The 27,216-nt window shown below is 37.2% G+C and overlaps 1 protein-coding gene across 1 annotated transcript in view; it reads left to right on the top strand.

The window, feature by feature from the left end:
- The window catches only part of ZNF654 (zinc finger protein 654), a 108,596-nt gene that overhangs the window by 37,639 nt on the left and 43,741 nt on the right, over positions 1 to 27,216 (top strand). The window contains exon 2 of the mRNA XM_072621648.1: positions 11,911 to 12,056. Coding sequence (XP_072477749.1) covers positions 11,911 to 12,056 — 146 coding nt within the window. The remainder of the gene's footprint in view (positions 1 to 11,910; positions 12,057 to 27,216) is intronic.

Raw genomic sequence — 27,216 nt, forward strand, 5'->3', positions numbered from 1 at the left:
ATGGGGGGAAGACAACACACAAGAGGAAGCTGAATGAGGAATACCATAGGGTACTTATATCTCGTTCGGTGGTGTTCAAACTAAGCAAAGCTGCAGATGGAAAGTGGAGAGAAAGTGGTTTCATATCATCAAAATTACCGATTTCAGTCTTTTGTAATTTCCTCTTTTCCTTGTGAAGAATTTATCTCATAGCCATATCTGTGAAAGACATGTAACATGCTTCTCTTTTGATTTTTTTTTAATGGTGGTATTACCTTTAATATAAACAAGGCACAATCTTGTCCTAGAAATCTAAGCACCAAATCTCTCAGATAATATTCCTTGTAAGGTCCCTATCTCTCATTATAGAGTCTTTCTCCCCACATGGGAGCATTCTTTAATGGGACTCCCTTCTACCACTGAATTGAGATTTGACCCCTAATTTTCCTTTATTTCAGATCCTCGCTTTACCAACCTCACTCATTCTCCTGTAGGTCTTTTTCTTCCTGGGATACCACAGGAAATATCCCTGAATTGTTTACCTTTCCCCTCTATTTTTTCTTACCTCCCATTCTACAGTTTAGTCCAGCCAAAAAGATTAATATTCTTTTAGGTAGGGTGTTGTATGGTTTAGCCAATGGTATTCCAGGTATGTTCCTTTGTGGTTTTTCCATTTATATTAAGCTTTTATGCTTTATTTCATTATCTATGCCTTCCTTGGTTGTTGTATTTGTTTACCTTTCTTGAACTTCTGTTGTCTGGAATGTTTGCAAAACAAATACTCTGCTCACATCAGATTTTCTTTGTAGGAATGCTTCAGATACCTCTTTTTATGGAAAGACCATCTTTTTTTCATAGATAATTAGGCAAAAGTTTGCCCAGTATATCACCTTGGGGTTGCAGCTTGATTTTTTGCTCTCTGTAACACATTTTTCCATTCTCTTACTATTTCTGATGGGTAGGTATTGCAAATAGTCCTGTGTTATTCACTTATCTTTTCCTTTGAATTTGAAGATCATCTCCTGGTCTCATGAAGAATTTGTCATTGGAATTGTTGAATTTAACTACTATTTGTCTTGGAGTTTGCAACAAAAATTTTTTTTTTTAATTTGTTTTGCATTTTTAACATGGAAGCTTTTTGTTCTGTGTTTTTCATCCGAATTCTTTCATTTGGCACTTTTTTCTGTGGTCAGAAATTCTGGATAATTTTCTTGTATTATTTCTTACATTATGGTGTCCACATTTTTTGACTTGTAGTGTTCTTCTGGGAATCTGTAAATCTAAAGTTGTCAAAGCATCCTGTCTTTGCAATCGACTTATTTTGCTTAGAGAAATCTGCTCTGGGTGTGTGGTGTGTGTGCATGCATGTGCACTTTTTTCCTTTCTTCAAGATAGTTCATATTTTTGTACTTTTATTCCAATTTTCTCTTTCAGTTGTTTGATAAGTCTTGTGATTATCTACTGACATATTCCAAGTCTGCCAATTATTAGTGTTCTTTAGGCATGACTTCTACTTTTGTGATTCTTATTTCTCTTTTAAATCATTTGGTAATATCCTGCTTTGGTTCCGTGCTCTCATAGATTTCTTTGCCTTATCAGGTGTTGACTCTTTTTTCCTTTGTCTTGCAATATTTATTCACAGATATCTGGACTTCGTTTTTAACCTGCAGTTCATATTCCCTTTAGTTATTTAGTATCGTGCAAGTTGGTTTATCCACTTGTGCTCAAGATCTTTAAGCTGAGTTTTCTCTTTCGAGTATCTTTAGTAGTTTCAGTATTTAAAAAAAAAAATTACATTCCTTTACTACCTTACTTTCTGACTCTTTCCCTATTGGTGGCAATTTTCCCTGGGCCTGGACTTCACTGCTATCTCAGTCTTCTTCCATGCTAGGGGATTCGCTTTTCACTGACTATAAGCTTGGCACTCAACCTCTGGGAGGGACAGAATTGATTTTAGCTGGATGTCAGTCTCTTTTCCTTCAGGTTTAGTGTTGCTTCAAATATATGCTTATGAGCTGCCCTCTTTTCCACTAATCTTCCATTCTCTGACTGAGCACTGCTACAGCACAGTGCACAAGCTGAGCAAGCTTCTTACTTTCCTCTATTTCCACCTCCATGGTGGAGGATTAGGATTACGATGGGCACAGTTGACGTTGTAACAGCCTAGGGATCTGTTTGTGCCATGCTGCCAGAACATGATGGTGAAAGAGAAACTTGTTATTGAGTATGTTAAAAGTTAGGCATTAGCTATCTCTGCTATTTAGTTCTTCAGCTAAATAATAAGTTCAGCCTTGTTATTTTTCTTGGTGTCTTAGACCTTGGAAGACAGGTATTTTGGAAAAGTTTGTAAGTTGTTGAGAATCAGAGAAAATGTCTAGTCATTTTGTTGATCACATAACCCAGAAACTCCTGTAGCAGCCATTTCAATTATCTCATAGTGTTAGAAAGCAAAGCACCTACAGATAATACTTCCTCTTTTGGTTACCCCAAACCCTTTCTGGGGAAAGAGTAAAGAGGGAATCAAGAGATTCAGTTGAAACTATCACCAAACTGGTCCCATCACTTCCTGGCAACTAGAGGGAGAAATAATGGAAGCTTTTGTATTGTTGGGCCCAAATATCGCTGTAGACAGCACCTGTAGCCATAAAATTAAAAGATGCTTGTTTCTTAGAAGAAAGCTATGGCAAATCTGGACTGCATACTAAAAGGCAGAACCATCACCAAAAGCCTACCTATCCTTATGTAGTAATCTTCCTGGAGACTGGACCAAGAAACCACTAGATCAGAGAATGGTTCTTCTTCCCAAAGTAACAAGGTAGCACACCGAGCCTTTTTCATCTGCTAATGAAATTAGGTAAGATTCAGTTTGCCAGTGTAGGATTGGTTGAAGGTCACATGAGTTAGGTGAGTGCTCAGATTGGCATAAATAGCCCACTTTGGCAGGAGTGGCTGCCTTATCCTTATTTATGAGGATCATAAGGTCCCATGTCCATGTTGGTAATGAATCTACTCCCTAACTTCCTCTAGTCTAACAGTTTCAACCTGGTCTTTAATTAATCAGAGAACTTAGGATGTTTGTGACACATAGACAACTAGATGTGATAGGAGGCATTGGCAAAATTCTTACATTGGTCCTGACCCCAAAGGGGAGATCCTTTCATTGTCCAGTCTTATCATAGCTCCAGAGTACTCAGCCAGACCTATAGCTGCCATTAAGGAATCAATATTGATAAAGATTTTACCAATGCTATTCCTTAGCATCCAGGCCTTTGTAGGTAAGGACCCATTGGGCTAAAGGTACCAGGGCCTATACTGGAAGCTTCATTTTCTAGCATAATTGCGAACTGTGAAGGTCCATAATACCCAGGGGAGCTGAGTGAACTCAGTTTTGACAATACCATTTCTACTTAATGGTAGAACCCCTCCTCATCCCTATCCTTTTTGTTAAGAAGGTATCTTGCATTACCCAACTCACAATAGAAAACTCTAAATGTAGGTTGACCCTGGGTTATCTGTAGCAGCTAGAGTCCATGAACCAACAAAAACCTGCTTTTCAAACAATGAAGTACTTCTTGAGGGGTTTAAGGCTTCCAAAGCCTAATGGCCATTTGTTCTGGCCACCCTGAAGTACCTGATCATTATGGATAGAGACATCCTAAAACATGGGCCTCATAAAGGCATAGGGCCTAAGGGGGAGAGACTGCTGAATGACCTGCTTTAGATTTCTAGGGCAATAGCCTACTTTGGACCCCACTTGAAAGAGGCAAATTGATAGTCTATTTGGTAAATTGGGGCCATCAGTCTACTCAGATAGGAAAGGTCTAAAACTTGGAGTCATATATGTCTCTGGGCTTCCTAGAATCTAAGGAGGGGGGTGTATCAATAATAATGAAGCAGGTGTCAGTAGCTTACTCTATTCAATGACTAGAATCATTTGGGTTTTCCCCATCCACTATGTTCCCTCAAATTTGAGTAGTCTGGACCCTGGATTTTCTTCAGTTTGATTTCTCAACCCTCTCCCATATGGTCCACCAGTTGATACAGGGCCTCAGCCACATATGCTTCATCCAGTCTGGTTAATGTTATTTCATCAGAATAGTGGTATACAGCAATGTTTTCAGGAAGTGAAACCTTCTTCAGTTCTGTGTATAAGAATGAGGCAATATGAAGGAAAATTTAGGTAGCCCAGGGAAAGGATGGTGAAGGTATATCTGATCCTTTCCAGGTGAAAGTGAACTGCTTTTGACTAATCTCAGCCAAAAGGATAGAGCATGTAAATAAAAATTGGTTAAGTTGAAAATCTCATGTGACTTAAACCTGGGCCTGAGTTACCCAGTGTGTCACATTGGAGGATTCAGTGATAGATTCAATCTATCAGACCCTTTTCTTTGAAAAACATCATCCTTTTTCTTGTAGATCCTCATCAAAGGATCATTTGAAATTGGAATTCACTTTTATGGACCTCATAAACATATGCACAATTCCCCATCTTAGCCATCTGAAAAGGGACAGAGGTAGAAGGGAAGGCTGTCTCAGAAATGTCTAATTGATTAATCCACAAACTACAAGAGTTAGTCCACTGAAAGTTCTTCATGGCCCTTGCAACAAATTGTTCTCATCCATCCATTCTGCTGGGGAAGTCTTCACATGTTTGGAGTAGACATTCCCCTAAGTCACTGACAGTTTTGTGGTTTTGTTTACCTTCAGCCTGGGTAGGGAATGATGCTTTGTAGGTATGAGGAAAGATAAGTTTTAGAACAGTCACTGTGGAAAGTTGGATAGTGAGTGAATTGATTAGGGAGGAGTAGTCTTACAGCAGAGAGGGTTCAGTTGATATTAGCTAATATACATTTATAGTAGATCCAGTTAGCTTGCTTTCATAATTTACTCCAACTGCATTCTGCAGGATGTGAGTAGCAGTAAAGGAAGGAGGCATATGGTAGGTGTAATCCAGGGCTGGGAATTGGCAAGCTGTGATTGGCAACGAGGCAATGGGAGCAGTGAATTCAAGAGGTGAAGATGGTGTAAAGTTGGTTTGCTTCACCAAGGGGTAGATATAGAGAAGAAATGAGAGTGTAGCCAGTGTAGGGGTGACAATCTGTGAGGGGGAGAGAATGCAGGTTGTAGTGAGGATGAAGAACAGAGGTAGGGATCATAAGACAAGAGGAAAAGGTTTCTACCTTGATAAAAGGTCATGATCAAATCAAGTATTTTTGAATAAGGATATTATTAAGGATTGGTGATCAAGGGCATGATGTGGAGCTGTGGTAGAGGAGACAACTAACTTACAGTAATTGAGTTGACTGAGGAACTTAGAATATTTAAGGAAACATCAATATGCATTTGAAGTTTCCTGATGGAGGGCAGAAGAAAAGGAAGAAATATTTTGAACCAGGCACTGAACTGAGAACTCTTCAAGGAAGGAGAATGACCTGGAGGTCATCACTAAGGATCTAGATTGGCTCATGACTATCTAAGTATTTTCAGTAAAAAACAAAACAAACAAACAAAAAACCCCAGAAGTTACAGAACATTGTGTGTCCTAACCACCATGAAAATGAAATAAGTTATATCTTAATACTTAGAAGTGACTATTTACTCATATGTGATTTCTTTATTAGTATGTGCAGTCAGACAGCCAGCTTGTTAATGGTCAAAATCAGTACTAAATTGGAAGAAAAGATAAAGTTCAGAAAAAACAATAATTCCAGTTATTCTATTCTGACTTATTAAGCTATTGACACTGACAAATGGAAACTGAGACATCATGAGGAAAGATCTTCATGTTGTCTGTCATTTCTGATGCAAATTTAACCAGTATAAACCAATCACCATAAAAACCAAAGAAACTTTCTCAACCACATGATTTCCTTTTTGTGATAGCAAAGAACTGGAAATAAAACAGATGCCCACTGATTGGGGAAAGGCTAAAACAAATTGTGTGTGGTACATGAATTGTAATTATTATACACAATAATTTTCCTTTTTCTGCCTTTTAAAAAATACAATTTAGTATATGAGAGAGAGACTGAGAAATTAAGGTGCTAAAAATCAATAGAAACAATTTTCTTTAAAAAATAATTCATTAGATGAGCAATGTAACATATTTGAGCCTTGCTCGTTAGAATCCTTTTTCTTTTCACTGAACAAATTCACTTGAAAAATTGCTTCAAGTCATGTCAAAATGGTACTTGACATTATAGTCAATATATTAACTAATTTTAAGTGGCTGATTCCATCCTTATAATGGTTTATAGTCCTATAAAAAGTCTTATTTGTAGTTGCTTATTCTGCAAGTAGATACTAATAAGTGCCTACCTGTCCTGTGACAGGCAGTGGGCTAAATACTGAGTATACAAACAAAGTGAAAAAAAACTCAACAATTCCTCATGGATCTTATTCCTTTATTGCAACATCAGAGATGTCAAATCACTGCTCCGATTGTTTTGCAGTAGAAATTTCAAAAGAGTTAAGCAAGTCAGACGTCTCTGGGTAGTAGGTTGAAATAAGATTCTGAATTCACTCTATTCTGTCTGATGAAATAATTAGAATTAACTACTTCTTTAAGGAGCCAGTTCTTGTTTTGTAGGAAAAATAAAAATTCATCAGGGTAAAAAGATCATTGTAAGAATTGCTGGTATGACATTAATTTTTATTAATTGCATCATACCTTTAATACTAAGAATTTTGAATTTTATTCCACTCTTTTTCAAAAACTTTATTTTTAGATTCCAACATTCATTTCCACAAAATTTTGAGTTCCAGTTTTTCTCCCCATGTCTCCCCTCCTCCCACCCCCATAATACCTTACATTCTGATTATCCCTTTTCTCAGTGTACCCTCCCTTCTGTCACACTCCACCTTTCCCTTATCCGCATCTTCTCTTTTTTCTTGTATTTCTATACCTCATTACCTGTATTTCTTATTTCCCAGGTATATGCAATAATAGTTCTCAACATTCATTTCTAATACCTTGAATTTCAACTTCTCTCCCTCCCTCCTTCCCTACCCATCCCCACTGAGGAGGCAATCAATTTGATACAGGCCATATATGTGTCATTTTGCAAAAGACTTCCATAATAGTCATGTTGTGTAAGACTAACTATATTGCCCTCCATCCTGCCCTGTCATCCCCTTTTTTTCTATTCTCTCATCTGACCTTGTCCTTTCCCAAGTGTTTACTTCTAGTTACTCCTTTCTCCCATTTGCCCTCCCTTCTATCATCCCCCACTTGTCCCCTTCTCCCCAACTTTCCTGTAGTGTAAGATAGATTTTCATACCAAATTTAGTGAGCATGTTATTCCCTTCTTAAACCATATGTGGAAAGAGTAGCTTCACTTTTCCCCTCTCACCTCTTCCCTTTTCTCCTCCATTGAAAAAGATTTTTCTTATCTCTTTTATGAATGATAGTCTGCCCCACTCCATTTCTCCCTTTCTTCTCCCCATTTTGTCATCTCTTACCCCTTAATTTTATTTTTTTTTATGGATTTCATCTCTTCTGATTCAGCTCAACCTGTACTCTGTGTGTGTGTGTGTGTGTGTGTGTGTGTGTGTGTGTGTGTGTGTGTTTATAATCCCTCCACCTACCCAAATACTGAGAAAAGTCTCAAGAGTTACAAATGTTATCTTTCCATGTAGGAATGTAAACAGTTCAACTTTAGTAAGTCCTTTATAATTTCTTTCCTGTTTACCTTTTCATGCTTCTCTTGATTCTTGTGTTTTAAAGTCAGATTTTCAATTCAGCTCTGGTCTTTTCATCATGAATGCTTGAAAGTCCTCTATATCATTGAGTGACCATTTATTCTCTTGAAGTATTATACTCAGTTCTTCGTTTTAATCCTAGTTCCTTTGAATTCTGGAATATCCCATTCCAAGCCTTAATGTTGAAGCTGCCAGATCCTGTGTTATCCTGATTGCATTTCCACAATACTTGAATTGTTTCTTTCTAGCTGCTTGCAGTATTTTGTCTTTGACTTTGGAACTCTGAAATTTGGCCACAATGTTCCTAGGAGTTTCTCTCTTTGGGTCTCTTTCAGGAGGTGATCAGTGAATTCTTTCAGTATTTATTTTGCCCTCTGGTTCTAGAATATCAGGGAAGTTTTCCTTGGAAATTTCATGAAAGATAATGTCTAGGCTCCTTTTTTGGTCATGGCTTTCAGGTAGTCCCATAATTTTTGAATTGTCTCTCCTGGATCTTTTTTCCAGGTCAGAAGTTATCATCTTCTATTTTTTCGATCTTTTGGTTTTGTTTTCTAACTGCTTGATTTATCTCATAGTCATCAGCTTCCCTGAACTCCACTCTGTCATATAAAGAACTGTTTTGTTCGGTGAGCTTTTGAACCTCCTTTTCCATTTGGCTAATTCTGCTTTTCAAAGCATTTTATTCCTCATTGGCTTTTTGGACCTCTTTTGCCATTTGGGTTAGTTTATTTTTAAAGGTGTTATTCAGCATTTTGGGGGGTCTCCTTTAGCAAGCTGTTGACTTGCTTTTCATGATCTTCTTCCATTGCTCTCATATTTCTCTTCCCAATTTTTCCTCCACCTCTCTTGATTTTCAAAATCTCTTTTGAGCTCTTTCATGGCCTGAGACCATTGCAAATTTATTTTGGAGGTTTTGAATGAAGAAGCCTTGACTTTTATGCCTTCCTCTAATAGTATGCTTTGTTCTTCCTCATCGAAAAGGATGGAGGAAAATACTTGTTCACCGAGAAAGTAACCTTCTATAGTCTTATTTTTTTTTCCTTTTTTGGGCATTTTCCCAGCCAGTTACTTGACTTGTGAGTCCTTTGTCAAGTGGAGGGTATACTCTAGGGACCTGTAAGTTTTCAGTTCCTCCAAGATGGCATAATCAAGGGAGAGGAGTTTACTCCTCTCCTGGCCTGCACTCTGGTCTATGAGCAACCACAGACACTCTTTTCTGCCCAGGAACTGCGAGTTGGATTCCCTCTCCAGAGCCTCAGCTCCACCATGCCAATGTGCTCCTCCTCACCCCAGGACTGCGACCTAGATTGGCTGCTGGATTCCCCCAGGGTCTTTAGGCAGAGGGCTCCAAAACTGGAGCTTCTGCCACCCTGGGGCCAGGGCTGGGGCAGGACCATGCTCCCCTCTCACCCAGATGAAGGAGCTTTCTCACTGACCTTTGAAGCTGTCGTTGGCATTTTTGGGTTGAGAAATCTGGGAACCACAGCTGCTACCCAGGATTCTGTGCTGTGAAGCCTGCTCCACTCCTCTCTGTGCCATACGGCCCATGCAAGGCTGTGCTCTGCTCTGAGCCTGGTGCTATAGACCTTTGCTGTTGACCTTCCAGGCTGTCTGGGGCTGAAAATCTCTTTCATTTTGTCATTTTGTGATTTCTGCTGCTCTAGAATTTGTTTAGAGTCATTTTTACAAAATGGGCTATGTGGATAGAGCTAGAGCAGATCCGTCTTTCTATTCCACCATCTTGGCTCTGTCCTCTCAATTTAGAAATTTAGTAGTAATATTTGACCAGGTTTTACTTAGGAACAGTGAAGTTGTATCTGTTCTCTAATTATACCCAATAGTTGAATGTGTGTCTTGATCCGTTACACTTTGAAACACATATTCTGCTATTCTGTTTTGACCCAACAAATGATACAGAGCATTGCCAGATGCTTAAATATTCAGGGGTTTGTTTTTCAGAAGTTTTTCACCTGTCTGCTTTGTTTTCCTTCTGAAATTGTAATGGAAACTAGCAGTCTTAGAGATCTGACAGTAAAAAACAAAAATATAGTAGTGAGTGAGAGTGATGCAGAATTATACTTTTGTGCAACTTTAGGAAATTAGTTCAGGGACTATGAACCATGAAAGAGAAAGAGGGATGTGTGGACCCATTTGAATCAGGAAAATCTTTACCTTTTTTCCCCAGCACACAGTGCCCCACCCACCTTCACTTTTTCCATGAATGGAAGAGCTGAAGAAGCAGGAGCTCGGTGCTATGTCTCTTATCTTTATACACAGTTAGTTGCGCCAGGAAACCCAAATCTTATGTTTCACATCTGTCTATATGAATTGTGGATATATGGCATCTCTCCTCTGGATAATAAGGTTACATAATTTATTTAGGACTTAACACATCCTCACAGAAGCAGACCTTTATATAAATTTGGGTCTCTATAAATGGTCATATCCATTTTCTTGCCCTTGTAGGTAGTCTTGATCCAGTTTCTTTACTGATAGTTTTGGTATCCATTAAATAAAATATAGAAATTTTCCTTTGTAAATTTAAAAATTTAGGAAATAGTTCCTCATAAATGACAATCCTTCTTTCTGTGCTTTGCATTTATTTCCTTTTCTTATGGTTTCAGAAGTAGGATATGGCCAGTTATTCTCTTTGTTCACTTATTCTATATTTAAATTTTAAACTATTTCTCAAACTGGTATTGTGGCTCTCGAAATTATTTCACTGATCTTTCCCATTTTGACCTCAAGTGCACGTTGTGCTTCTCATAAATATGACTGTAGTACGTTTGCCATGTTAAAAAAAATCAAATGTTTGATTTCACCAGTATATTAAGGAACAATTTATAGTTTCAATTATATGGGTCACTGTGAGGTTAAGTGACGTCTGTACTCTGAGACCCTGTTTCTATCTGCTATATACCACATTGTGTCTCGTTATCAGTGTATATAAACAACCACTAAATCTCAGAACTCTCTTAGTCTCCGAGTCTCTATTATAAAGCTGTGTGGAGGAAAGAACAATCAATTTGAAGTAAACATGGGTTAGTATTCTAGCCATGTTACTTACTTTTTGCATGATCTTGGACACATCCCTTAACCTTTCCTAGTCTCAGTTTCTTCATCTGTTAAAAGACATTGTGCCATATCTCAGTAGAGATAAATGTGAGTTCCAATTAGATTTTTTTAAAGATCAGCTTCACAAGTTCAGGATCCATGGAGGTTTTGCCAAATCATTTATGTGAAGAGATACAAGGGGATTTAGTGTTCTGAGATCTCAATGTGAGTCACCAGTATGACTCAAAAACCAACAACACTAATAGCATCTTAAGGTGTGTGAAAAGAGTAATGATGTCAAAGAGAGGCCAAGAAAATGAGAAGTTATTTTGGCATTCTGACCTGGCCAGACCATGTCTAGAGTACACTGTTCAATCCTTGGAAGCCTATCTTATATGTGATTCCTTCAAGTCCAGTGACTTAGGAAACGAATATCATAACTCTCTTAATTTATTTGAAAAGCAATCATGTGGAAGATTCTTTTTTTACTGGTTTGGTCCTAGAGGACTAGAAGCAGTAGGTAGAAGTTGAAGAGCTGCTGCTAGTTTCAGCTTAATGTAAGATAACAAACTAACTTGGAACTATTTAAAAGTAGAAATGGATCGCAGATTTCCCCCTGAAGTAACAAAAGTGGATGACCACTTATTTCTCTACAAGTTTCTGTTGGACTGGATAGATTTTGTGTAATTCCCTGAGATAATTAAAATAGATCATGGTTTATTAAACTTTTTTGTGTTTCAGACTTCACTGGCAGGCTTGTGAAGTCCATGGGTCCCTTCTCAGAACAGTATTTTTAAGTGCATAAAGTAAAATACATAGGATTACAAAGGAGTTATTTTTAAATGCAATTATTAAAATATTATTAAATTACTAATTATTAAAACTTGTTCACAGACTTCACAAAGAACCTCTGAACTAGTTGATTTCTGCTTCTGTTTTAGCTTACTTTCTACAGCTTAGCAATAGGAGAGGGGGCTATTAAAATTGGGGATTAAGCAGGACCTAAGGGTGAGACATGCACTCTAGATCTCTTTTCTCATTTGATTATCTTGTTTGTATGCTCCATGAAACTAATTAGAAAACAACTTTTTTTGCATGAAAAGAATTTCCTGAGAAATTGTCACTCTTTTCATATATTAAAATCTAATGACTTTTTGGATCAATTCCCCATTGTAGGTGGTTGAAGATTATGCTGGAAGATGGCAGGTTCCTTTGCCACAGCTTCAGGTTCTTCAGACAGCACTTTGTTGTTTCACAACGGCCAGTGTATCATTCCCAACTGAATGTGAGCACGTACAGTATGTTTTGAGTAGCCTAGCTTTGTAAGTATTATTTTCTTTCCTTATTAAAATGTTGTCTTTGTCATTGCATCATTCATATATTGGTTTAAGTCATTCCTTTTCTAAGGAAGATATCTGTCTCCACAATTCTTTTCATTTTTTAGAGTTATTTTAAATATTTGTTATAATTTTGACTACAGTTTTAATATTGAATTGGCATTATAAGATTCGTAAGGATCACATGAGATGTTAATTGTATAGCACTTTCATATAGTGCCTGGAACATTGTAAGCGTTATGTAAATGTTAACGTTTTTCCCCATATTTCTGTTATACCACAACTAAAATCAGATTTCCAGGGCTTTAGTAGATAGAGCGCTGAATTTTGAGTCAGGCGTGTCAAAATTATGCCTCAGGTATTTACGAGCCATTTGACTGAGCAATAACAAATCTTTCTGTCTTAGTTTCTTTATCTCTAAAATGGTAATGAATAAATGAGGTAACACGTAAAGCATTTTGAAAACCTTAAGTCACTATAAAAGTGGTACTTGTTGTTTTAATCGTTTGTTGTTATTTTTCCCCCAGTTGAAGAAGTTACTGGCTAACTACAATTGTGCCTAGGTGCCCTGGAATTAAATAATCCAGGATGTCATAGTTATTAAAATAATCTTTTAAGGAACAGTACTGGACCAGAAGGTGGTCAATAAAATCCAAGGTTAAAGAATTTTTATAATAGTGTGAGTATATAAAGGCATATATACATATATTTGCATGTGTGTATTTATAAAGATATTAAATTGCATGTATATATGATATTTTTATAATGCTATAAAACTCGGGTTTTGTTCTTAGAAGACAATCTTATGTACCATGAACCAATGACCACTGAGCTTGGCATGGAGTATAAATCATGGTATGTGCTAAAATAATTACTTTTAACAAGTTGCAGGGGCAGTTAGGTAGCACAGTGAGTAGAGTCAACAGATCTTGACAAATGATTCAGTATGGGGTTGGGGGAGGAAGAGAGAGTGAGGAGTTAGAATGACACATATGCAGTGAACTTTGATTAGGAAGATGGGATATTCTTGCCTGTAATGGGGGAGTTTGTAAAAGGGAGGCTTTAGGGAGACAGATAATGAGTTGAGTTCTGTACTTGTTAATTTTAACACGTCTAAGAGATCCAGTTGAGGTGTCCAGTGGACAGTTGGAGATTTGTCAGCAGAGAGATTAGGGCTGATATAATTAGATTTGAGAAACATCAGCATAGAGATGATAATTGAATCCATAAGAACTGATGAGACCACCAAGTGAAAGAGAAAAGAGGAAGAAGAGAAAAAGGTCCAGGACAGAATCCTGTACAACACTCATGCTTCGTGGGCATGACTTAGATGAAGATTCAGCAAAGGAGATTGGGGAGTAGTTCAGATAGGGAGGAGGAGAACCGAGAGAGAGCAGCATCCTGAAAGCCTAGAAAGAAGGGCATATCAATGAGAAGGTGATTGACATTGTCAGAGGTTGCAGAGAAGTCCAGAAGGATAACTGAGAAAAAGCCGTTAGTTTTGACAATTAAGAAGTCATTAGTAACTAGAGAGAGCAGTTTTAGTTGAATGATGATGTCAGAAGCCAGACAGTAGAGTTAAAAAGACAAAGGAAGTGGAGGCATCTGTTGTACATGAACTTCTTGTTAGTTGAGCCACAGATGGGGGGGAAAGCTGTGGAATAATAGTTATCAGGAATGGATGGATCAAATGTGGGTGTTTTGAGGATGGGGACACATGGGTATGTTTATCAGTAGAAGGAGCCAGTAGATTGTGGTACCTTTGGCAGAAGTAGGGATGTTTGGAAGAAAGGCAGGTTTTGGAAGGAAAATAATAAATTCTTTTATGGACATGTTGAGTGTTAGTTGTCTTCAGGACATGCATTTTGGCGTCTCTGGTAGTTGGTGATCTGCATAGAGATGACATTAACCCATGGTAGTTGATGAAGTCACTAAAAAAGAGGGTGTAGAGAAGAAAGGCTCCATGACTGGCCTTGGAGAACACCCAGATTTAGAGGATGTGATAGAGATGATAAATCAGGATAGAGCAATGTCATGAAAACTCAGGGAGGAGATAGCATCCAGGGGGAGAGTAGTCAGTGGTGTCTAGTGTAGCGATTTGTTAATTAAGAGACCATTGATAATTTAGAGAGAACAGTTTTAGTTGAGGAGGGAAGCAAAATTGTGAAAGGTTAAGGAGTAGAGAGGAAGGTTAGAGGCAACAAGTGCAGCTAATTAATTCTAGTAATTTGGCTGAGAAAGGTAAGAGAGATCTAGAACTATAGTGTAAGCAGATGATGGGGTCTAGTGAAGGGCTTTTCAGAAAATGGAGGCAGGGAGGCTTGGACATATTTAAAAATAATATAGAAGAAGCCAGTTCCTAGGAAGAGGTTGGAGATTAGAGAGAAGAATAATTGAGGAGTCAATCTGATGAACAGTACAGGAGGAAATGAAACCTACAGCATATGTAGAAGTTGGCTTTGGCAAGAAAAAGAAACAACTGTAGAAGAGATGAGGGAAGGAGAGAATGGGGGATGGTATCAAAAAATTTTGAGATGGAGAGGCAAGATGAGGGAGTTCATGGAAAAGGATCTCATTTTTTCTGTAAAATGAGAAGTGAACTTCTATGCTAAATGTATGGGAAAGAGTAAGGGAAGAATCTGAAAGCTTGAGAAGAGAAAAAGATTTAGAATAGCCTCTGTGGGGAATGACCTAGGGAATCGATTACAGAGGAATGAAAGAATCGCTATGTTGCAGTGAGGGCCCATTTAAAGTTGGACAACCTGAATTTGTTGTGTGCCCTATCAGCACGATTATGTGACTCTTCCTCCAGCTCCATCTGGCAGAATATATATTAGAACCCAGCAGACGAATTGTAGGGGAAGGCATGGGTGGTGAAAGGGGTGAGATGACAAGGGATTTGAGTAGCAGTCACATGGAGTTGATTGAATTGGTTAGCTGTAGAGTGAGTCTGGGAAGGGAGGAAGTAAAGTCAGAGCTTTTGGTAATTGTCTAAGAAGGAGTAGAAGGATCGGAGCCTCCTAAAGAGATTTAAGAAGTACCTATTTGTACAAAAACATTTATACCAGCTCTTTTTGTGGTAGCAAAGAATTGAACATGGAGGGGGATGCCTGTTAATGACTTTTGGCTGAGCAAGTGGACGTATGTGATTATAATGGAATACTATTGTGCTGTAAGTAATGACAAGCAGGATGCTTTCAGAAAAATCTGAACATATGAACTAATGCAGAAAGAAGTGAGCAGAACCAGGAGAACGTTGTACACAGTTAGAGCAATATTGTACAGTGGTGGACTGTGAATGATTTGACTGTTCTCAGCAATACAGTGATCCAAGACGATAATCCAAAGGATGCTTGATGAAAAAAATACTGTCCACCTTCAGATAAGGAACTGATGGAGTTTGAATGCAGTTCAAAGCATACTGTTTTTCACTTTTTTGTGTTTTTTGTCTGTTTTCTTTCATAACATGACCGGTATGGAAATATGTTTTGCATGATTGCACATGTATAACCTATATCAAATTGCTTGCCATCTCAGGAAGGGGGGAAGGAAGGGAGGAAAAGAATTTGGAACTCAAATTGAAAAAAAAACACAAATGTTAAAAATTGTCTGTCATGTAACTGGAAAAAAAATTATTAAAAAAGAAAAAAACAGATTGGAGGTTGGAATAAGTTCAGGTAATAGGGCTAAGCATAGAGAGAGATGAAGTGACAAGAGGCTATGGTCAGAAAGGGTAATGCCAGATTGATCAAGGAAGTGAAACATGAAGTAATGGTGAGATCTGGGGCATGAACATTCCTATTTGTGGCAGACGTAGAATGAAAGTCATAGGATATGAGATTACAGAATTGGAAGGTTATGACTGAGGAAGCAGCATCATATAATGTTGAAAATCCCCCAGTATAATGACAGGAGTTGGGGGGGGGGGCGGGGAAAGACAGTGACTTGAGTGTTTATTTTTTTTAATTGAGGGAATGTGACCTAGGGATCAGTATATAACATCCACTGTGATCTGTATACGTTTGCGGTTGGGGACAGAGAGTACGTATAATTGAAAAGAATGGCTAATGTCTGAGGAGGGCTGGGTCTCACTGAGGGCAGATATAGGAGTATGGGAAAAGGGTCCAAAATGAGGGCAAGTTTGTTCATTTTGTAATAGAAATTCCATAGGATACAATGGAAAGGATGAGTGAAGTTGAAGTAGAAAATTGGTAGACTAGGCTTGAGGGAGACAGAGTTTGTGCCTAAAGTCGAGATTAATAGATGGTAGGAGTTTGCCATCCATGGAGGTAGCAGAGTAGGTGGCAGATGAGTTACCTGCTGTTGTGGGAAAAATGGTCAGGTGCCCTGTACCTTAATCATACCGCCTACTTCTTCAGATTGGGTGGGGGGGGCGAAGGTCACTCAAACTGATCGTAATACTGTTAATGTAGTTTGGCCAGAACAGAATGCATCAGGACTGTCATCTCTCATTGTAAACATATTACTTTTGCCAATAAAACGTAAGATCATATTAGCTTTTTAGTCTACATCTTCTTGTCCCTGTGGTCCACTGTGATCATCGGGTCCTTTTTTAGTCAATCTCTCCCATTCTGTATTTGTCCAGGTGATATTTTTTAATCTAAGTATGGGATTTGATATTCATCTTGGTTAAATTTTTCTTTTTTTTTTCTTGAGCCTACTGTGATCCAAGTTCCACAAATATTTGCTAAGTTCCTAGTATGTGCAAGGTACTATGGTTAACCTAAATGAAAAACAATACAGCCTACTTATTCAGGGAGCTTGTAAATCCAAAATGGGAGAAAACCTGTATAGACAAATAAATTTGATGAAAGGCAGAATATACTAGAAATTCAGACAATTACTCTAAGAAAATTTTAGGAAAGAGAAATCGCTTTAAAAAGGGTAAGGAGGGGTTATTATGGGGTTTAGGGAGGACTTCATGAAGGAAGTGGTACCTAAATTAGACTTTGAATGAAAAAAAAATTTGGTGCCTTCTTTGGATCAAATCTCAAGGACAGTTTCAGTACTTTTTAAAAGAGAAACTAACCTAACCTGTACAGGACAGAATCTTAGGAAAACCTCCCCTGGGGCAGGGAACTCTGGTAAATAATATTGCTGTTACTCTAATAGTCCACTTCTTTTTTCAGTCACTCATTGCTTTGATATATCTAAATCATTTCTCCTCTATAACATCTCTGATAATACAAGTCTACTCACATCCATCATTTATCTTTCTCTGTTGTGCTTTATTTGACATGAAACTAATTATTTGATGTCTGTGGTGTCTAAAATATCCTAATGATCCGTTAGAAATAATGTTCTTTGAAAGCAGAAGCTTCTAAGTAACCTCAGTAGAGGAATTCCTTTTTCATTTGGAGTCTAAACTTGACATTCTCCATGACAGTGCTAAACACCTTTGGTAGGCACTCTACATTTTTGAAATTGAACTATCTGTTTCCCAGTCATTCCTATATGAATGGTCTATTTAATAAGACATGACTTGCAATGGAAGGTTTTCTCATTTATGACATTCATATTATGATTTTTTGAGTATGTCAGTTTGAGGGCCCTTTTTATTGGGAGACTATATAGGAATTTCATATGGAATATATAGAATTTCATTTGATTTATGTGCCCTAATAATACAAAATACTTCCCCTCCTACGTTCTAGTTTACAAGTTTTCTAGACTTTCAGAAGAAACTGAATCTAGTCGAGTAATAGGTAGTTGTGGACTATAATAGGTTTTGTGAATCCATATAGACTGTTGAGCCTTTACATTGGGGTTTAAAGTGTAAGTTGAATGTACCCATGAAGCTAATTAAGTCTGTTTAATGCTAAGAAATGATTAGCTTATCTATTATTTACTATAGTACATAATGTATTTACTAGAAAAAATAAATATATAGTTTGCTGATAAAGGAGTTATTGATTTATATTTTGTAGTAAAATATAGTAGTCATCATCCTAGAAGAGAGAAAATTCCACGATGATAATATAAATATTTTATTCTAATTTTTTAAAAAATTAGTTTATATTTGAAACTGTTGAGTCAACCTTTTACAGATTAATCACTTGGGCCCCTCGGTGTTGCTTTTCATTCCTTATAATAATCACTTAATAATTCTTTAGTATGTTGCTTAAAGCAACTCTGCCCCAAGCTTTTTTCACTTTCCTCAGATTTCCTACTTTGCTGACTGATGAGATCAAGGCAGTCATGCTTGAGATAGCTCATTAACTTTTTCTGCATTCATTTTCTTTCTCTTCTTCCAGTATTAAAGAATGAAGTTTCCTTCCTTTTAAGGGTCAGAGTGCAGGCTCTAGAGTCTGTCCCTTTGGACTTCATTTAATTATTTCACTTATCTTTCCCTTCCCCCTCCCTGCCAACCACAAGCACTTTTGAAAATAGCATCTTCGTTCCTTCCTATTCAAAAGACTTCTTCCTTTCTGACTTAAAAAAGGCACGTATCTCCTCTCCCTTATGTTGAGAAAACCTTTAATTTTGTACTTCTCCTCTGGCTACTATTTTCTCTCCTAGCTCTGTCTGCCAGATTTCCCAGTCACTTGTCTATCATATCCACTTCCTCTACTTCTGGTGGTTCATTTCCCTTCCCACTAAATTGACCTACATGAGTTTATCTGGGACTTTTCTGATTCACTACCATTGTTCATATTATTCTCTGTTATGGAATGCTTGCTTCCCTCCAAAACTTACTCATCTTTTCTTTTTTTTTTAAAGAAGTCTAGTTATTTTGGAGTTTATTTTTTCTGTAAGAGAACAAAATATTTTTATGCAATGCAGTTATGACAAATGATAGGAAAAGCTAAGAAATGATGCACTCCTAGAATTCCATAGAATATGCTAAATATCCAATATTTTGAGCTATCCATAGAAATACATGTGTTTTCAAAATACTGTAGTATCCAAGATAATATGCTTTATGAGGGCATAGGAATGTAAAAAAAAAATTAACAACAGACTGCCCATCTCCTTTTTTAAAAAAATTATTTATTTATTTTTAGTTTTCAGCCTTCATTTCCACAAGATTTTGAGTTCCAAATTTTCTCCCCATATCTCCCCTCCCCCCAAGACACCATGCATTCTGATTACCTCTTCCCCCAATCTGTCCTCTCTTCTATCCCACCCCTCCCTTCCCTTATCCCCATCTCCTCTATTTTCTTATAGGGCAAGACAGATTTCTATACCCCAGTACCTGTGTTTGTTATTTCCCTGTTGCATGCAAAAGCAATTCTCAACATTTATTCCTAAATCTTTTGAGCTCTAACTTCTCTCCCTTCCTCTTTCCCCACACATCCCCATTGTGAAGGCATATGATTCAGTATAGTTCACCGTAGTTCAAGTTCAGTTGTCTAAATCAGTGATGTCAAACTCAAATAGAAATAAATAGCTTTCACCAAATGGAACATAGAGATCCTTGTGGACTGAGTTTTAATTTAGGAAACTGTTGATACCTCTGATCTAAAATATAGGTGTCAGACTAGGAGTATCAAACTCAAGACCTGCAAAGCTCTCAGATTAAAATGTAATTGGGAAGTTTTTAACAAAATAAAAATATAGTATGACATTAACAATGTTTATTTGTGGTGTTCTTGGTCTTTATCGTGCCATCATAGAGTTTGATACTGATTAGACCGCTAGACTAGATTAGGCTATTGTAAGTTTATTTTTTTGGTAAGTTTTGATAAAAGTTTTTGATAAACTTTTAGTTGATCTCCCTGCTTCGTTTATTACCTCTCTCCATACTATGCCCACAAGTGCTTAAATAATATTCCCAAGTACAGATAGATCTTAACCAAGTCATTTCCCTGTTCAAAAACTTTGAGTGTCTCCTTCTTGGTTCTAGGATAAAATACAGACTCCTGAGCCTTTGATTTAAGGCCTTCTATAATCTTGACTTTACCTTTCTAGCCTTATTTCATATTACCATTGATCCTCAATATTCAAGGGGGTTAGGGGCACAGGACACCCATAAATTGAAAAGCTGCAATTCCGATCATATTTATTTAACACACAAAACAAAACAACATATTGCATCCATAAAAAAGTTAGATTAGCATCTCGTACACCATGTCTTTGCTACAGCTGGCATAGCTGAAGCAACTGCCTTATGGATTTCCTTTTGAAAAGTACAAGATAGAATAGTCACTAAGGTAGAAAATCACAGTCTGGGTGGCCTGTGGTTCTTTAGCACACTGAAATGTATAACACAATGTAACTTTATAATAAATTTATGTATGTGTATGGTAGTAAATGATAATATAGATTAATAACATACAATATTTATGCATGTATGGCTAAAGTTTTCTTTATATGTGTGAATCATTGTGGATTTTTGGCAGTACACCACCAATCTCTAAGGTTCCCATTTAATTATCAGTGGCCACCCGAAAATAATTAAACTGTGAATGTCAAAGGATGACTGTTCTTCTTCACAAATTCTGTATTTTAGCCACACTGTATCACTGCCCCCAAATTGGCAGATTGACACAGCTCTTTCTTACTCCATTATTTGTATGAACCATTCTTCAAATATGTTTCCTATGCTCCTTGTCTTCCAGAATTTCATCCTCCAAGCTCTGCTCATGCCATTTCTTCTATGAAGCCTTTCCTGGTGTGTGTGTGTGTGTGTGTGTGTGTGTGTGTGTGTGTCTATGGTGTGTCTGTGTGTACACATAACTTAGTACAATGGTACTATGTACAGATAGTACAGAGTTGAGACTTGAACCAGATTAAAATGTAACTGGGACATAATTAACAAAATAAATAAAAAATCTAATAAAAAATGCATAACGTTACATTTTATAATTAAGCCAGTATGTGGCTTTCAGGGTATCCATATGTATGGGTTAGTGGCTCTTCTTTCTATTTGAGTTTGACACCACTGAATATAAGGTACTTGAAAGTAGAGACTGTTAAATTCGTCTTTTTTATCCTTGTCACCTGGAGTAATGCCTGGTATATAGCAAGCATTTAATCAGTGCCTCATGATTGAGGTCATATTCCCTAATGTGAATGTAAGCGAGTTGAGGACAGGTTTGTCATTTTCATTTGTGTGTGCTATCTTCCAATGTTCAATACCTTGCATATAGTAGATATTTAATAAATGCTAGTTGAATTAAATTGCAAAGTATTGTGCTTAATATTGGGAAATATAAAGACAAAAATGGAAGTCCTGCCTTCAAGTAGTTTACTTCTTGAAGGAAGGTATTTCATAGAAACAGGTATGAAGTTTTAGGTAAGTGGAGGTGGGAGAGATTACTGACAATTTAGGAAAACAAGAAAGTAGAACATAACACCTCAACTTAGACTTTACTACAAGCCAAGAGGCAGAAGTAAGGAAGAATTCCAGACATGGGAGACAGGGACAGCCTGTGCAGAGCTATAGAGGCAAGAAATGAAGTGCAGCATTTGAGGAAGAACTAAAAGGCCAGTTTGGCTGGAAAGTCGATCATGTGAAGGGGAGTAGTAAGGTATGAAAGTAATTTGCAAGGGAGGCTGGAGTCAGAATAGGATATTAAAGGCCAAGTTGATAAATTTATATTTTATCAAAAAGACATTACAGAGCTACCAAAAATAAAATTTTAAGTGGAGGATGACAGGGTCAGACTTATTATTGAATTGAGTTGAATTTTGGAAAAAATTGATTTGGTTGAAGTTAGAGTCTTGCTTCCATCATTTGCTAGCTATGTGTTTTTGTTTAAGACACTGCTTCTTTGAGAGAGAATGAATAAATGTATTTGTAAACTGTTTTATAGGATTGTCTTAATGATCAAAGGAGATGTTTTTTTGAAAAGCAATTTGTAATCAGCTATTGTAGTACTTTTGTAGCTGCTGGTCTTGTAGGTCTAGCCCTTTTCCAAACTACATATTTCACTCTTGCCCAAGTGGTGTTTCTAATGCACAGTTATGATCATGTCACTCTTCTGTTTAAAAGATCTCTATTGTGTTCCATATATAACACATAAATTCTTGTTTCTACCATTGAAGACCATTCAAATCTGGTTCCAGTCTAACTTCTTTAACACTTGCCTCATTCTGCTTCCCCTTCATATGTGCTGCATTCTAGGCAAACCAGATCATTCACTGTGCCTTTCTCTCTCCCATATCCATTGTCCTCAAGTTGTCCACAAGTATTTGATTAGCTGACCTCTGGAAGAAAGAGTTCTCTTTCTTTGCATAGCTCAGAGGGCAGAAATAGGAGCAACAGTTCAAAGTATAGAAAGTCATGTTTTAGTTCATTACAAGAACTTAGATGTCCAAAAGTGAAATTGGTTGCCTGGATAACTGGTAAGTTAAAGAGATCTTTAACCAGAGTTTGGATGACCTTTTGTTGGAAGTGTTGTAGAGAGTGCTTCAACAGGTGTTAATTGGATTATATTGTTAATGAAGGGCCTTCTAATTCTGTAAAGTGTGATATGAATAAAGAGTATGTTATTATACCCCCACAAAGATTGTACTAAGTGGTGTACTGGATCCAGCTCAGCCAGTTGTTAAATTTTCGTTGTAAGCATTTACACGTTGCAAATCAGTGAATACTGCAAATCAACTTGACTTGTTGTTTTGTTGATTGTCTAGACCACTGATGACAAACTCAAATAGAAATGAATCCCTGTGGTCTCATATTAATTTAGAATGCCATATGTTGACATTATATGTGCTCTATTGTATTTTCGTTTATTTGTTTTGTTAAATATTTCTCAGTTACATTTTAATCTGGTTCAGATTGTGTACGCTCTTGAGTTTTGATGGAAAATGTTAGTGATGCAGATGAAACTTAAAAGTGTACTGTTTACCATGTGTGTTTTCAGTTTGAAGGTTTGTTAAACACTTATCCTTCATTTATTATAATTATTCACTTGCTGGCATGTACAAATCTAGGCCTAAAATAGTGAGCTATATTAGAAAAGAAAGAGAAAACCTGAAAAATTCAAGTTCCTAAAAAAATGCTTACGTGTAGTTTTATGTTTTTTATTTTTTTGTAATTAAATTTATTTATTTTATTATTTATTTTCAGTTTTCAACATTCACTTCCACAAAATTTTGAATTTCAAATTTTCTCCCTATCTCCCTCCTCCCTCCACCCCAGGACAGCATGTTTTTTGATTACCTTTTTTTCCAATCTGTCCTCCCCCTCTTATCCGTTTCCCTTCTATTTTCCTATAGGGCAAGATAGATTTCTATATCCTATTGACTATATAACTTATTTTCTAGTTACATGTAAACACAGTTTTTAACATTCATTTTAAAGCTTTAAGTTCCACATTCTCTCCCTTCCCCCTTCCCCATCCAGCTTCTTTGAGAAGGGAAGCAATTCGATATAGGTTACACACAAGTAGTTATGCAAAACACTTCCATAACAGTCATGTTGTGAAAGACTAAGCATATTTCCCTCTATCCTGTCCCACCCTGCATTTATTCTCCTCTCTTTTTTGACCTGTCCCTCTACAGAAGTGTTTGCTTCCAATTATCTCTTCCCCCAATCCACTGTCCATTCTGTTATGCCCCCTCTTATTCTCTTCCTCCCTGCTTTCTTGTAGGGTAAAGTAAACTTCCATACCCAACTGACTATGTGTGTTATTCTGTCCTGAAACCAAATCTGATGAAAGTAAGGTTTGCTTATTCCTGCTTACTTTCCCCCTCTTCCCCTCCATTGTAAAAGTTCTTTTTTTCCTTTTTTATGTGAGATGATTTACTACATTCTACCTCTCCCTTTCTCTTTCTCCCAGTACATTCCTCTCAGTACCTAATTTTTTTTTAGATGTCATCCCTACATATTCAGCTCACTCTACATATATATATATAATATATATGTATACACACGTACATATACATACATATACATACACACACATACATATATACATACACACACACACAGTCCATATGTATTCCTTCCAACTACCCTAATACTGAGAAGGGTCTCATGAGTTACAAATACCATCTTGCCATGTAGGAATATAAGCAGTTCACTTTAATAAGTCCCTTATCATTTCCTTTTCATGCTTACCTTTTCATGCTTCTCTTGATTCTTGTATTTGAAAGTCAGATTTTCTATTCAACTCTGGGCTTTTCTTCAAGAATGCTTGAAAGTCTTCTATTTCATGGAATGTCCATTTTTTCCCCCTGAAGTATTATACTCAGTTTTGCTGGGTAGGTGATTCTTGGTTTTAATCCTAGCTCCTCTGACCCTCAGAATATCATATTCCAAGCCCTTTGACCCCTTAATGTAGAAGCTGCTGGATCTTGTGTTATCCTGATTTCTGATAAGGACTGGAAGGAGGTGGGGTACAGGAACTCCAAGACTGGAATTCCCTGCATGTGACGCCTGGAGAAGACTTCACAGACACAAGCATTGTTGAGGTCAAGGTAGAGATTTATTATGCTTTTCAGCAGGCAAGAGTTCTTAGGGAACCTGCAAGCTTAGAGGGGAACAGGTAAAGTTTATATAGGATGTTCTATAGTAAAATATGTGCTAAATATGCTAACTAAGTGATTCAGGGTGGGATTAAGGAGTTTTTAGTTCTTAAAGTAACATGCACTTTTGGTGTCTACTGCACAGATATTTTACCAAGAGTTCATTGAGAAATAACCCAAGGAGGCCTACTTGGAGGTGTGGTTTCAGGCCTGAAACTTCACTAAGTCAACTAATGGCCAGGACTGACTAAGGGATACCAGGTTGCCCTCATCAGTGTCTTGTTAGACAAGATAAATGTAAGGGAGTACATGTATGTCTAAGTCTAGGATACACATGATTGGTCAGTGAGTAGTAAATATCATTATGAACCAGTGCACAACCCATTCAGCCAGTGCAGAGCTGATTCAGACTAATAAGTTCTACAGGTGCAACTGGCTGCTGTAGCAAGAAGGGAGATAAAAGCTGTTGTTGGGGCAGACTGTGTCCTTTGGTTGGGGAGAAACTGCCTGAGATAGTGTTTTAAGGGTAGGGAAGAAATAGGATTTTTAAAGAGAAATTTTATTTTAGAATTAGGGTCCAAGTACATGCATCCAAGTACCCCATCATTTCCACAATACTTGAATTGTTTCTTTCTGGCTGTTTGCAATATTTTCTCCTTGACTTGGAAATTCTGGAATTTGGCTACAGTATTCATAGGAGTTTTCCTTTGGGCATCTCTTTCAGGAGGTGATCAGTGGATTTTTTCCATTTATACTCTGGTTCTAGAATATCAGGGCAATTTTCCTTGATCATTTCTTGAAAGATAATATCTAGGCTCTTTTTTTTTTTTTTTTGATCATGGCTTTCAGGTAGCCAAATAATTTTTAAATGATCTCCCCTGGATAACCATTGAGGTTAGTCTAATTTTAAAGGCATTTTTTGGGTCTCTTTTGACAAGCTGTTGACTTATTTTTCATGATTTTCTTGCATCACTCTCATTTTCCCAATTTTTCCTCTACTTCTCTTACTTGATTTTCAAAATCTTTTTTGAGCTCTTCCATGGCCTAAGACCAATTCATATTTTTATTGGAGGCTTTGGATGTATGAGCTTTGACATTGTTGTCTTCTTCTGCTTGTGTGTTTTGCTCTTCCTCATTACCAGTGATGTAAGAAAATACCTTTTCACTAAGGAAGTAAGAATCTGTAGTCAGTTTTGTTTTGTTTTTTTGTTCCCACGTTTGGTCATTTTCCCAGCCAATCATTTGACTTTTGACTTCTTGCCCTGGGGCTAGGGCCAGATAGGGCAGACCTGGGACTGGACTACGCTCGCCTGTCAGCCAGGTGAGAGATTCTTCCCATTCATTTTTGAAGCTGCATTTGGCGTTTATGGATTAAGAAGTCTGGAAGCTGCCACAGCAATTTAGACTCTTAAGGCCTGCTGTAGCATGGGCCATGCTGAACTGCACTATGCTCCTAGCCTGGTGTAATAGACCCTTCCTGTCGACCTTCCAGATTGTCTTGGGCTGGAGATCTGTTTCACTATGTCATTTAGTGGCTTCTACTGATCTCGAATTTATCTAGAATCATTTTTACAGGTTTTATGAGGGGTTTGAAGGGAGAGCTCAAGCAGGTCCCTGCTTGTACCCTGCCATCTTGGCTTTACCCCCCCCCCCTCCCTGTTTTAAGTATTTTTTAGATGCAAACGGAGAAAAATGCTCAAAATCATGATTTGATCCACACGTTTTGTTTTGTTTTCCAAGCTTGCAGACAGAAATAGGAGGGCAGTACAATTTATTGATGTGCTCTTGTTGATGACTTACATACAAGATCTTATATTAGGAGTATACCTAGTCCTAAGATTTGTCCATATTACCCAGGCTATTTCCAAAATGAAAGTTAAGAAATTTCATTCACAGTGCAATAGATATTTAAGTAATAAATTTAGATTACTATATCACTATATTTGTGACACAGTGGATATATTGCTAGGCCTAGATTCAGGAACTCCTAAGTTCAAATATAATCTCAGGCATTTCATAGGTGTATGACCCTGGGCGATTCACTTAATCTGTTTGCCTCAGTTTTCTTATCTGTAAAATGGGTATAATAATAGCCCCTTCCTCCCAGGGTGGTTGTGAGATAATAATTGTGATACACTTAGCATTGTTCCTGGCACATAGTATACACTATAGAAATGTTAGCTATTATTAGCTATTATCACTGAAACATGACCTTTTTGTATAGTATATGTCAGAAATAATTTAGAGTACAATTAGACTTATTAAGTTTGAAAAAAATTAAAGTCAGCGTTCAGGTAACCACAGGAGCAAGTAAACTAAAAGTCTTCAGTGCTGTCCCTTTCAAGGATTATTTGTTTCAGTGTACATTTTAATGTTGACACTTAACTTAGTTTTTCTGAAAAGGATTTTCTGGAGCTTTTTATTTCTGGACACATCAGGTCAAGTCAGTAAACTTGTGTCAGGTGCTTACTTTGTATGTACTGGAAACATACTAAATGCTTAGGATACAAAGAAGGACAAAAATCAAACAAACAAAAATAGTCCCTGACCTCAAGGAGTGCTTAAAGTGCTCACAATTTAATGGGGAGACAACATGTAAATAACTGTGTACAACCTGTATAGAGAGTGTAAATGGAAATTACTCAACAGAGGGAAGACACTAATATTGAAAGGGAATAGGAAAAGGCTTCTTGTGGTAAAAGGACTA

This window comes from Notamacropus eugenii, chromosome 6, assembly GCF_028372415.1.
Source record: "Notamacropus eugenii isolate mMacEug1 chromosome 6, mMacEug1.pri_v2, whole genome shotgun sequence".
Classification (NCBI taxonomy): Eukaryota; Metazoa; Chordata; class Mammalia; order Diprotodontia; family Macropodidae; genus Notamacropus; species Notamacropus eugenii.